The following is a 14101-nucleotide window of genomic DNA, read 5'->3' as shown; positions in this document are numbered from 1 at the left end:
TCCTACCAAAATCAGTGGGTATCATCAGGTGTTCGGCCAATATCTATTTCTTCCAAACCCCTGATCCCCCCGATGCCAGACACCTGCTAGACACAAAAGGATTGGGCATGTTGAAATGTAACTGACCAATCCTTATTTTACCCAACATCTGCCATGGTTGGAAAGTCGGGAGGCCATATGCACTAGACGGTCAGCCAATCCCACTGAAATCAGCTGGCTTGGCAGACATTAAAGAGTACCTGTCAACAGGATCAACCCTGCGTACTGTCTGGTAGGGATAAGCCTGCTGATTAACATGATCATTTTGGGCCTACCTGAGAAGAATTTTTTTTATTCTTTATGCAAATGAGGGCTTCAGTGCATTGGGGCCTCGTCCCTCGGTGCACCTCCTCAGTGTTCCATTGCTGACCAGTGCACTGAAGCCTTCATTTACATATGTAATAAAGGCATTTCTTGGGAACTCTGCACGTCATCTTCAATAGACCGGTAGCATTTTAATCATGAGGATCAACCCTACCAGGTAGCGTAACAGGTTTAATAGGGTTGATCCTGCTGTGCTCTTTAAAGGGGTTATCCAATGATTAATATAAAAAATGAAGATCAGACATCATTTAGTACATGACAATCTCTAACAAAGCTAGAACCAGCCCTGTACCTATCATGGATCCAGAAGTCTCCACATTCATTGCTCCAATTGCTCTGTTTGAAGTTAAGTTCAGGTGCCATGTGAAAAAATGGAGGAGGCTGAGTGATGTGTCTGCTCACATGACCCTCCATCGGCGCCATCTTATGGACCGAACCTCTATGCAGACAGCACAGAAGATATGCCCAACAAGGGAGGCATGGCTTAGGAAATCTAGCAAACGGAAAAGGCTATAATAGTAGGCGCCATATAGTCATCTTACATACACACTGGTCAACAGTGTTTAGAAAGTGACTAACCCCTTTAACCCAGCTGGTTCCCACGGTCGTTTGTATGAAAATCCACAACCAAAGTACATTAGGAGCTGCATACAGATTTTCACAAGCTCAGTGTAAGCTGTGTGGAGAACACTCCCCCTAGTGGTGGCAGCAGGCAGCCAGAATTTTATCATCATCAAAACCATTTTGAGTTTTACCATGGTGCCCTTTGATTTCTGTCTCCGTCTCGATAACTCGCATCTGCTTATACAGAGAGCCATGCTACTAAAGGATACAGAACATGTCAGGGAATTGCTAATAGTTCAATTCCCTAATGTAGAAGTGGAGCCGTTCCAGCTTCTGGAAAGCTCTCAATTAGAATTGCAAAAGCCAGAAAACTCTATAAATTATTTCTCGAATGTTATAGCTTCCTCGAGACTAAAATAGATCTTGGCAAATGTGTAGAAACGTTCAGGAAGGAAAAAAGGATCCGTCCAGGTTGGGTCTCTGCTCTGTTAAATATTGCAGGTGTCTCTGCACACACGGAGACAGTTTAGCCATAAATTGCGGTAATAGCCGGAGCTCCATTCACTGACTGATCACTGACGACTGAAGTCTCGCTCATGGTCAGGCCGGATGTGCCGGGAATTGTGATCATTTCGTTGGCAATATTGTAAATGATCTGCAGATTGCCCAGAATGGATGTGTGCGCAGAGCCTTTATTTCCAGCCTCCTCTCTGCCGCTGCTCAATTTCATTCTCTGCTCATACAGACGTTTCATGGCTTCAGATTTGTGTTTATTTCAGTTTCATAGGAATCTTTCACCATTCTGTTACTTTCACTGTTTTGTCATATTTTCACCCGCCTTGCAAGGGTTTCTGTATTTTTGAAGGCAGCACAACCTGCGTGTTAGAATACATTTGCTGTCCTCTAGAACAGGGTTACTGCAAAGGGTTAATTGCTATGATGTTCCATTACTAAGTTAAAGGTAGTGATCTGCTACATTTATACACCTGACATTGTATGGGCAATTAACGGTTAACCTCTTGGCTGATCCTGTTAGGTTGCCAGGAGATGTACCTGGGTCCTCCCCCTTATTAGTTCGTGGAGTCTAGTTCTTGTTGTGCTACATGTGCAAGCGCCTCAGAGCCGGAACTCAGACAACCTTCATCTCTGAGACTTTACAGCCAAGAAAGCACGTTTTCCACCAAAGTGCTTCTGATAGAAGGAACTTAGGCCTCTTTCACATCTCTTGAGGATCAGGAGAACGGAAAGGACGGGTTCTGCAGATAACTGAGACCTAACTGAGCGTAATGGAGTCTAAAGACCCAATAGACTATAATGGGGTCTGTTCTGTGTCCGCTCAGAACATGATTTTTGAGCGGAGACGAAAGTCCAGAATTGTTATCACATGAGCAATGCAAGTGGACAGACAAGAGGTGATCAGTCCTCTTTAAAGGGATATTCCAGTGTTGGACTGTTCTGTTCATCAATTTTCCTACACAGAGATGTTCCTGGCCAACAGCAATGCAAGCAAAATCTTTGAAAGCTCCTTCACACAAAGGATCAGTGGGGGTCCTGGCAGTCAGACACCCACGAATGGGAAAGTGAGGCCATATCCTAGTGATATACCATCACTTTCTATATAGAGGATACTTTAGAACGCCACATAGACATGGGTCACCTGTAAGACTGTGTTGGAATATTCTTTTCCATTTGGGGGGTACTATCTCTCCTTGGGGAGAGAGCCTTTCATTCCCATGATGAGTCTTCTTACAGGCCATACATGCTCCTCTGGAATTCTGGGAAGAAGTGATGTAAACAAGCTCTGACTCTGATTCCACCAGATGTAAGGCAGCTATACTGTAAGACAATGTTCAACCCTTTAAACAGGCCTTGAGACACAACTTGGATAATAAATAAGCCAGCATCCCATCTGCATTCAGCTGAATCAGGTTTGATTGTCCCTCATCAGTGCAAAGCAGAGAGAACTGGCTTAACCGTGTGACACATCCTGATCTGCTGCCCAAAAGCAATGGTATTGGTATCTACATCACTGATGCTTTTACCTGATGAATAAAGATCTGCAGTATCTGACAACATATGGCTTATCTGTAGCCTGTAACCATGGAAACACATAAGTCTGTATAGGAGCTGTATGCACAAAACGGTACTAAAAAAGAAATAAATGACGGATTGCAAATGTTTCAGTTTCAATATTAGCGCAAAATGGAGAAGGATTTGAGACAGATTTTTCCTGCAGGTTTTTTAACCAAAGTCAGAAGTGGATCCGGCAGGAATGAGAAGTATAAGTTGTTCCTTTATATTTCTAATTCCTTTTAAATTCACTTCTGGTTTTGGATACAAAAAAATCTGCCTGAAAACCTCCTCCCAAAAACTCATTGTGAACCTTCCCTTAAAGGGGTTGTGCAGCCTGTTTGTATTGATGACCTAGCTGCAGGAAAGTTCGTCATTAGGGATGAGCGAATCGACTTCGGATGAAACATCCGAAGTCGATTCGCATAAAACTTTGTTCTAATACTGTACGGAGCAGGAGCTCCGCACAGTATTAGAATGTATTGGCTCCGATGAGCCAAAGTTATTGATTCGCAAAGTCTCGCGAGACTTCGCACAGTAGCTTCATAAATTAATTTGTACTGTAAAAAAACATTTCCTGCACCCAAGTGGTACCTTTGAACCGAACCCGAGTTTGGGAAATGTTTTTTTACAGTACAAATTAATTTATGAAGTTATTGCATGAAGTCTCGCGAGACTTCGCGAAGCAATAACTTCTGCTCATCGGAGCCAATACATTCTAATACTGTACAGAGCTCCTGCTCCGTACAGTATTAGAACTAAGTTTTATGCAAATCAACTTTGGATGTTTCATCCGAAGTCAATTCGCTCATACCTAGTCGTCATCAATATCCGATCGGCGGGTGTCCGACACCCAGCCCCCCCCCCGCCGATAAGCTATTTGAAGAAGAGGCGGCACTCAATGCGAGCACTGCTTCCTCTACATTAGGCCTCGTCCACATTTCCGTTTTTCACTGACGTGTGCTGCCCGCATTTTCTGCATGTACCCATTGATTTAAATGTGCCTGTTCACATTTCAGTATTTTTTTACTGACGGTGGGTCAGTAAAAAAAAATGACGGGGACATGCATTATTTTGATCTGTGATGCAGACCGAGCACGCCCATTGAAGTCTATGGGTCTGTGAAAATCACGAACACAACATGGATGGCATCCATGTTGCGTCCATTTTTCATTGAAGGAGATTCACTGATAGGAGATTCTTTAAAAAATCATTTTCAGCTGAGCAACGTCAGTGAATTACGGATGACACACAGATGGTAAAAACAGACACACGGACCAACCACAGATCCTTCACGAATGATACACTGACAGTTACTTTTTTTCACGGACGTGACACTGACACGGAAATATGGACGAGACCCTACACTGCCTGTCGTCTCAGAAGTGCATTGCAATTACAATATTGAAAGGAGCCACCACTACAAGGGAGACGACACGTAGTGTAATGAAGAGAAAACAGACCTTGCATGGAGCGCGGCCTCCTCTTCAGCGCTCGCGTGGACACCTGCCGATCACATATTAGGATAGGTCACCAATATAAACAGGCTGTATAACCCCTTTAAAGGGGTTGTCCTGCCATATATATTAATGACCAATCTTCAGGATCGGTCATCAATATCTGATCGACCTGGGTCCTACACCTGGCACCCCCACCGATCAGGTTGCCACTCCATGTGAGCGCCACTTCCTGTTCATTACACTGCCCATCGTCTTGGAAGTTTCAACGGTGCAGCGCAACGACAAGTACTCGCTCCAGTCACTTGACTGGTGCGAGTACTTATAATTACAGTATGCCGCCGCTCCACAGGAGACGACGTGTAGTGTATTGATCAGGAAGCCTCCTCTTCAAACACCTGATCCAACATCCCCGCCGATCAGATATTGATGACCTATCCTGGCGATACGTCATCAATATACCGGTATATAGCCAGACAAGCCCTTTAAGTTAAAATGGTCATCCGTGAGGTATCCTGTGCCTCCTATCTCAGTAATGTCGCAAAGCACAATGTCTGGAAAGGCTGCAGTATGTTACACATCTTAAAGAAAGTGCAAGTTTAAAGAGCAGACCATTACACAGATCTACTTGACGGCTAAAAGCATAATCATTTCTGCCGTCTCCCAGGCTCATTTTACAAGTGGCTTTTGAATCACTGCCATATTACTGTATCTCGGAAGTAAAAAAAAAAAAAGCAAGCAAGTGAACTTGTGGCATTGTCTAAAATAAATCTTCATCTACAGTTTATTAACTGTACATCTTTACGGTCACCAACCCAATCAAATCAAATACCATCCACTGCAAAACTAATTTAGCGCTCTGATGGTGTATCAGTGATCCCGTGTCCAGGCAGGAATACGCTGCCATCTTGTAATCATTTGCTCAGCGAGCGCTCATCTTGAACATGTCTGCAGGATGAATAACGCAAGCAATAAGGAACAAGTAAGAAAATCAGTTCTCTGTGTTAAAGAACTCTGCACAAAATAATATTTTTATATATGCTAGAGGTAGCGGAAGACCTCGGACCTTGAGTCTGGTGCTAATGACATCACTGTGCCTTTAGCTGTGATGTCACATGTTGTGAGAAGCTCAGCAGCCAAGTGATTGTTCCTCAGTTGGGAGTCTACTCATGGGCCCTGCCTAAGGTAGAAAAGGATGCCCTTCGGTCCCTAAGGACCTAGTTTTCTTAGTTAAATACTATCCTATGTGGATTTATTGGTACTTATAAAGCATATTTGCAGTGGCCGGTTTGGGAAGGCCACAATGTTAAGCTGAGTCCCCCAGACACTGCCGAGGTGTCACCACGTGTTGTTGCTCCCCAGAATGAATGTTAAGGCGTCGTGGGAAATAAGTCCAGAGAGTCAGGGTCTGCAGTAAACCAGTGTGCTTCTTTACTGGAAAACTCAAGGGCAAAACAATACAGGCAAGGCACTGAGCTTTTCCAGTCTCCTCCTGGGCAGAATAAGGTTTCATGCTGAGGAAAGACCTGAGCTAGCTGTCCCTCATTCTTTCAGAAGGCTGGCTCCCTGGCCAAAGTATGGTGGCCCAGGGTCTGTGGCTCAGTTGTCCAGCTGGAGCCCTGATCAGCGGGCTGGTAAACGGGGGTCTGTGGCTCAGCATCCCCATCTCTCCTACTAAACGCTGGTCCCTATCTGCAGACAACTAGGGTCTCTGACTGCTCTCCATATATACAGTTCCTAGCTGAACTAGAACCTTCTAGTGGGAGGGGTGGAGTGGAGAATCACAGCACAAACAGAAATATTGTTTCAATTTCTGCCTATCATAGGTTTGCATAGAGCTTCAATGCAAGTCTATGGGAATGACTAAGCAGTTTTTCCAGACATAAACAAGTCTTCAGAGATAAACAACAGAGATAAACCAGATAGTCAGAAGGTCAGTGTGTCTGGTTTTATGCATAGGTAGAAAGTCATAAAGTCTCTCAGTATTAGCTGGCTGCGAATTAACCCTGTTCACAATGCAGTGTGGCTATGGAGTAATAATTGTACAAATGAACAGGATATATTACAATAAACATGTAAATGCAGTTCAACAATATGAAACAGTTAAGTGCACACAACAGCATAAATCACAGTGCAAGTTAACCCTTTAAAGTGCAATAAAGTAGGTAGTTGATGGTTTTGCATAGTAGAAATAGGAGCAAATGTCCATAGTCCAAAGTACCCTTGTTCCAGGGCACTACACATTATATTAATTTGCTATTGTAGTTATGTCACAACTGTAAAATGTTAGGTCTTGACATTTGTTAAAATTGGCACCAAAGGTGCATGAGAATGGACGTAGTCAGGAAAGGAAAGGTCAAAAGGGTCTTGGACTACAATGACAGATCAGTAGCAGGGGCCTGCCCACTATTAAACATCATTTACAGTACTGATCTCTTTATATGAGGCAAGGGTTCCTTTTAGGCCTGCAGCCTCCCCTAAAGTTACACTCCTGATTGCTAATAAATTCAGTCTGTCTACTACATGTGTTTTGATGACATCTCAAAAACATTTATATTGAATAAAAACATCCATGTTTGCCAATATTTTGACTTGGGTGACCACATTGACTACAATTGCCAGTAGGTTGAGTTGGTGTGAATCGGCATTCAAAGAAGATTTTGGTTGGTAAAGACCGGTTCCAGTCCACCATTCCCAAAACGCTAGGCATATGGCCCCAGCCAACAGTGTGAGGGGAGACGGTGGAGTCACATTCAATGTTTGTCCTTGTTTCCAGAAAACAAATGGTTCTCATGTTGGCAAAGGAAACAAATCCTAACAGTAATGAACTGATGGCAAAAGTTGGTATAAAATATTTGTACAGGATTAGAAAAACATAGCTGCTTTGTTCCAAAAATAGTGTCACTTCTGTGCACACGTTCTACAATACCCGATACACAGCATTGGACTGGGTTCCATGGGCTGACCAGAGGAAATAATTCTTGGGCCGAAACCCCATATCATCAATAAAGTTGAATAGGTTTTTATTCAAAGAAATAAACTTTAGCGGCAAGTGATTGGCTCGAAAGGCAGCTCCAAATGTTTTTCTTTCTCCTGGACCTTTGGGAGCCTGAGCCCACTGGAGGTATTCTCTGGTAGTCTGGTGGGTCAGTCCGACACTGCTGATACAACTTGTAGAGACTGAATGTGCTGGTCTTGGAAAACAGCAACTATGTTTTTTAAAATCCTGAACAACTCATTGAAGGAAAAAAACTTGTGGGCAAATCTTAGAAGTCCTTGTTAATTGGACATATGCTTGGGAGATGACTATGCTAGGATGATACAAAGCAATTCAAGTACTAAAGGTAGAAGCCATAGTAGTACCCAGGGTGCTTGGAGGGTCCACTATTATTCCTGGATGAGAGCATAAAAATAGTAGTTTTTACAACCCACTTTTACCCTCCTTTTATTTTTAGCAGTCCAGCAATGAAAACTTCTATAGACGTCAACAGGACACAAACCAAAAAATTCTGGCGCCAACAGCACATTTCTAGGCATATTGGCTGCAAAGCTCCTAAGATTCCTCAGGTCCATCTATAAGATGTTGGGAAATACATCAGTGGCCAAAAATTGCAGTATTATTAACTTACCTTAGTCCTTTCAATGACTTGAGCAATGCACCAGTCTTTAGAAGTAGAGATTTACTGCAAAAGCATCTGCTATTGCTTCAGCCTATCCCGATGGAGACTGATTCCTATTCTGTGCACTAGCCCAGGTGCCTGTAAATGCTATTGTTTTGCCCTGGAGACCCAAGGAACTGTCACCAATAATAATGAAAGCTTTTAGTATAAAAACAAGAAAAGATAACTGGAGGAATCTGTATTCATCCTCTTGTAGACCACCGAGATAATACCACCTTAGACAGTCCCCTTATGGTGTCATGGTGCCATCATCTAAAAACAGATAACACTCCACAGAGTCCTTTATCTAGACTCAAAGTGTGCATATATGAATGCCCCTGATAAAATACTCCCAGCAGTAGACAACTCCACTATCTACTATGATCTGCAAGGAATGGGAACAGGTTCCCAGTATGGTAGAGTTGTGGCAACATAGTGGAAGGGGGGTAGCCATATTGTGTTTTCAGTATTGAGTTTTGGCCTTGGCTTCAACTCCAGTTTAAGTGCTGTCATAGAAAAATTACCTTGGGTATGATACACATTTTGTAAGATACCATTTTGTGGGTTGGAATACTCTTATCATTATCATTAGCTAAGTTGTCAAAAACTTCATGAGTCTACTGCCTGATATGTATGATTCCAGCCGTAAATACATGTGATGGCTATATTTCTCATGAATTCTAATCTACAGTTTAAGGTGGCAGGTCCACCTGAAAATCTTCACTTGAAAGAACAACCCTTTTATTTGCTTGCAGAGCACACCATGTACTTAGTTGGCTTGATCCATGACCAGACTCATGGTTTGCTCAAGTTTTAGGCCAAGTAGGTGGATTGTTGAGGGAGACACCTTTGTTTTTGTAAACTGGTAACTCCTAGAATCTCCAAAAGATTCTGGCAGTTTTGAGAGAAGAAGGTGCCACCACCCTGTTGCTCTTCATACTTGACCAAAAATTTAAGGTGCACTACTTCAGACACAAAAAGTCCTACTTTAAATATATTAAAAGACTATAAACAATTGGAGAACTCCAAGAAACTCTCTTCATTCGTGCCTGACATATGCACGGAAAGTTCTTGATAATCTTAATTTCCTAACTGACGGCTTATTTGCTTGAATAGTTTCTAACGATGCAGCTCTTCATGTACTGTCTTTCTAATGGACTTATGGTGGGTTTAAGCTTACATACAGCAGCCAACCTGAACAAGCAGAGCTGCAGTAAAATGGGAAAAGGCAGGGAGACAAGGTCATAGACAGGGTCATAGGAGGGTAGATGTAGCAGTTGCACATGTTCCCAAACAGAGGGCCTGAAGGTCCCTCTGCCACATAAGAAGGCACCAGTATTATAAATGGTACATTTATAGGTCAAGGGTTCGGCTTTGCATTGGGGCTTCATGTTACACCTCCAAATACACAGAAGTAATATTTCTGACTCCCATCGACTCCAGTAGACACTAAAACTGAGATGAAGTCATTGATCTCACCTCTGCCACAATGGAGTAAAAAGCTAAAGAAAATTAAAAGCGTTTTTTAAGATATTTTTACTGATGACCTATTCTCTGTATTAGTGGCGGTCCAAGATCCAGGCCCCCCACCGATCAGCTGTTTGAGAAGGCAACTGCCGCGGCCTTCTCTCTGCTCACCAAGCACAGCGCCGTCCATTGTATAGTGGCTGTGCTTGGTATCACAGCTCAGCCCCATTCACTTCAATGGGACTGAGCTGCATCTAGTCTATGTGACCAATGAGTGTGACGACACATGGCCAGGGAAAGCTGTGAGAAGGCCGCGTCACTACTGTGAGGGCCAGTTCCTTCTTCGGCTGGGGTCCCGTGTGTCAGACCCCCATGATGAAATACTAATGACCTATCTGGAGGATAAGTCATCAGTAAAAAAACTTCAACTAAGTACTAGCCACTGTGCAGCATTACAGGATTAGAAAGCCCTGCGCCACACATGTCCACAGGCTGTCCCTGGTATTGCAGCTTATATCCATTACATTAAATGGGACTGTGCTGCAATACCACACACAACCAGGCGTGGCGCTGTGTTTTGGGTTGTTTTTGGAAGAAAGCAGCCATGATCTTCTCAACCTCTTTAAGTAAAGCCCATGCTTTTCACTTGTAGAAGCGGAAGCCTCGAGATTGTTCTATTCACCCCGCTAAAGACCAAAGCAAGACAATTAATGGTCGTCTGAGAGAGACATCATGTTGTACTATTTAACGGATCTGATCAGTTCCACTGAATAAAATGTTTAAGTAAAATAACAGCTTATCCATGTATAGTTACTGCTGGAGAGCTGCCTTATTGATTTACAAGGAAAGGTCAGACGAATTCACGGAGAGACTGTGGACCGAGCGCGGATGTGCCATGAATGCCGTACGCTGGCTAATTTAAAAAACTGCCTTTGTTTGGTCATTTTAAATGGAAAATATTTTACACTGAATATGTCATGAATGCTAACGTCTAATCCCATGATTAATGTAAAAAATGAAAATCGGACATCACGTAGTACATGACAAGCTATTTTTAATAAACTTAGAACCAGCCCTGTACCTCACATGGATCCAGAGATCTGTTCATTCATTGCTGCAATTGCTCAGCTAGATTTAGTTCAAGCTGGCAGCTCAGGGAGTGTGTCCTTTCTGCTGCAGCTCTCTCCTAATCACAGCTCAGGGGGCGTGTCCTTTCTGCTGCAGTTCTCGACTAATCACAGCTCAGGGGGGCGTGTCCTGTCTGCTGCAGCTCTCTCCCAATCACAGCTCAGGGGGTAAGTCCTTTCTGCTGCAGCTGGTGACAGGTGAAGGAAGGAACTGAGCATGTAGGTCATCATCAGTGAGCTGGACTGAGAATTTAGAAAACGGGCAAGCAGCAGGTGGCGCTATACAGACAGATTTCAGTAAATAACTCAGTGGCTATACAAAAATGTTAATTACATGCAATTACAAAAGTATCCAGATCCAGCTGCTGGTTTGAAAAATGGAGACTATTTGTCGTGGGACAACCCCTTTAAAGGGGTCGTGTCACAATTGAATGAGATTTCAATATAACTCATCATGAAAAAGTGTTCCTTTTGTAGTTTACTTACTGTTACAAAAATGCTCCAGTTGTCAGATATTCTCTTTACTTCATCATAATGGCACCCCCTGGTGTTTAATCTCCATAGTAATGTACAAGACCACCTAATGGTCTCATATGCTCACTTAGAATTGCCACCAGTGGTATATATTGTTAAAAGTTGTGACAGTTATAGGGAGAGAGCTGAAGCAGAAAGGACACATGCCCTGAGCTGTGATAAGGAGAGAGCTGCATTGGAAAGGACGCACCTCCTCAGCTGTGATAAGGAGAGAGCTGAAGCAGAAAGGACTCATCCCCTGAGCTGTGAGTATTAGTAAATCTGCCCCATATGTCTTCAGTGGGCGCTTCTATGCAGTGAGCTCCACCTAGTGGTGGCTGCAGGTAGACAGAAACCTATCTAATAAGTGAAGTTGATGTTATACAGGGTTGGTTGCTGTATGTATATGATGTCCCAACACAGGACTGTGGCATAATCGATCGATACTCCCAATAGCCCCAACCACATGAACATTTCTACAAAGCCGTGTCCTGCACAGGACATGCACAAATATCTTATACTAAGCTCTGTCCCACCCTCGCTCCTACAAAAAACACTCATACAGCCTCATTGGCATGCTTATAAAAAAAAAATGCATGAATTTCAAGCAATATTTGCACTTTCTTTTTTAATTATTTTTTCTGTTTTCTTATTTTGTTACATTTGTAACATGCCTTTTTTTCTGAAAAATGTCCACTCCTATAGAGAAGCCTATGGGAAAAAACACTGATAGAAATGTCGAATCTGGTGCGCAAATTCTGCAGATCTTGTTGTGAGACAGACCTAAAACTTGTGTAAATGGTGTTATAACAAACAAATAGATTCCTGAGGATCAGGTGATACAAGAAAAGGCCACACTGTGAAATATCCTCATGTGGGTATTTGGTATGGTCCATGGTTACCCAGCAGAAGAGCTTTCGAGACCTCGTGTTGTAATCCTAACCTCTCCATACCATTTCTACACCATTTCTACACCACAGCCCCCGTTGCACGTCCTTCAGCTACGGGCTCCATTGTTTCTAACAGCCGTTCATCTTGTCTTCCTTAGGTACGATACGATTGTCAACCAGTGGGAGACGGTCGCTGCTCTTCCCAAACCGGTCCACTCTGCAGCAGCCACCGTGTGCGGGGGAAAGATCTACGTGTTTGGCGGAGTGAACGAAGCGGGCAGGGCGGCCGGCGTGTTGCAGTCCTATGTGCCTCAGACCAACACATGGAGCTTTATAGAATCGCCCATGATCGGTAAGATCCTATGTGATGTCTCATGCAGGGCCGGTGCAAGGATTTTTGCCAACACAAGCGAAGCTACATTTTGGCGCCCCCCCCCCCCCCCTCGCAGATCACCTGGCCCTGGTCCCGTCTGCAGCAGCTCGCTTCTCCTCTGTGTGGTCCTGGTATCTTCTCTCTGCTTCACACAATCGCTGGTTTGAGGACCGTATTTTTCGCCCTCTAAGACACACCTAGGTTTCAGTGGAGGATAATAAGAAAAAAAAAATTCCATTATACCTCAGGTCAGACCAGCAATCAGACCCCCAATGTTAATCAGACCTGAGTTCACAGCCCCAATCAGACCCCTAATGTTAATCAGACCTCAGATCAGACCCCATGTCAGACATCAGCCCCCATCCATCAGCCCCCCATGTCAGCCATCATGCCGCCATGTCAGCCATTAGCCCCCATCCATCATGCCCCGATGTAAGTCATCATGCCCCCATGTCAGTCATCAGCCCCCTATGTCACATTTCTCCCCCTCCATGTCACATTTTTCCGCCCTCCCCCAGGGTGCGCCCTAAGGCAGCCGCTTGGTCTGCCTTATGGTAGCACCGGCCCTGGTCTCATGGCCTCTCACAAGGACTAGTTCTCATTATTGGGACCTGGAAGAGGTGAAGTTTCTCCATAAAGTATTAGGGTGTCTGCATATAGCATTGTGGTTAAAGCTGAAACGCCCCAGATTCATTGGTTTCAGCCTAAGTCTTGATGATGTCATCATGTAGCAAAATGTCATCCTGTTGTGCCATGTAGTATGTTTAATGCAATGTAGGAAGTGCAACCCAAAATGTCCTGCACTGGAGGCATATCATAGATACACAGGTAATACAAAGGTCAGCCCATGTGCATGTATTTTGCATCGGCGTACGTATTTTTTGTGGATTGTACACAGGCCCATTCATTTCTATGGAACCACAAAAAAACTGACATATGTCTATATGTCCGTTCCGCAAATTATAGACGATGTCCTGTTCTAGTCATTCCTAGTGATGGGAGTGAAAAAAATGCTCATGGAAGGTATCTATATCTGTGGATCTGTGGACCGCAGTATGGACACGGTCATGTGGCCTTAGGGGTCTTCAGTGACAGCCTGGTCCTAAGCTACTGAGCAATTTCAGGGAGGGAGCTGCTGACCAACCCACTGGGATTTTTCTATGTAGATTCAATATCCAATTTACCCCTGCTTATGGGCTTCATCCCTTATTTTAATGCCCTCTCCAAAGCTCTCCAGCGTTACCAAACCAGGGTGCAGGGAATTTGCTACAATGTATCAGTGCAGTTAAAATGTATCAGTCAAGAGTGTAGGCTATTTAGCTCACAGAGGATTGCCTAAGGCCTCATGTGCATGGCCGTATTTTCGGTCCACGTCGGATCTGCATTTTTTGTAGATCGGATGCAGACCCAATCATTTCAACTGGACCAGAATAGATGCGGCCAGCATACCGTGTGCTGTCCACATCTATATGTCCGTTTCGCGGCCTCGCAATAAAGATAGAACATGTCCTATTCTTGGCCGGGTTGCAGAGAAGAGTTTGAAAAAAGATGGTAGCATGTACGCGGCTGGGATCCGTGTTTTGCGGATCCACAATTTACCTATTGAGGCCTAATTGTA

At 43.8% G+C, this 14101-nt stretch overlaps 1 protein-coding gene across 1 annotated transcript in view; it reads left to right on the top strand.

Annotated features, from left to right (window-relative positions):
- The window catches only part of KLHL29 (kelch like family member 29), a 117469-nt gene that overhangs the window by 32861 nt on the left and 70507 nt on the right, over window positions 1–14101 (top strand). Inside the window, exon 5 of the mRNA XM_044289270.1 lies at window positions 12269–12462. Within this exon, the coding sequence (XP_044145205.1) occupies window positions 12269–12462 (194 nt within the window). The remainder of the gene's footprint in view (window positions 1–12268; window positions 12463–14101) is intronic.

Source organism: Bufo gargarizans, chromosome 4 (assembly GCF_014858855.1).
Source record: "Bufo gargarizans isolate SCDJY-AF-19 chromosome 4, ASM1485885v1, whole genome shotgun sequence".
Classification (NCBI taxonomy): domain Eukaryota; kingdom Metazoa; phylum Chordata; class Amphibia; order Anura; family Bufonidae; genus Bufo; species Bufo gargarizans.
Note: the sequence above shows the minus strand (reverse complement) of the source record. Positions and strands in the feature narration are given on the sequence as shown.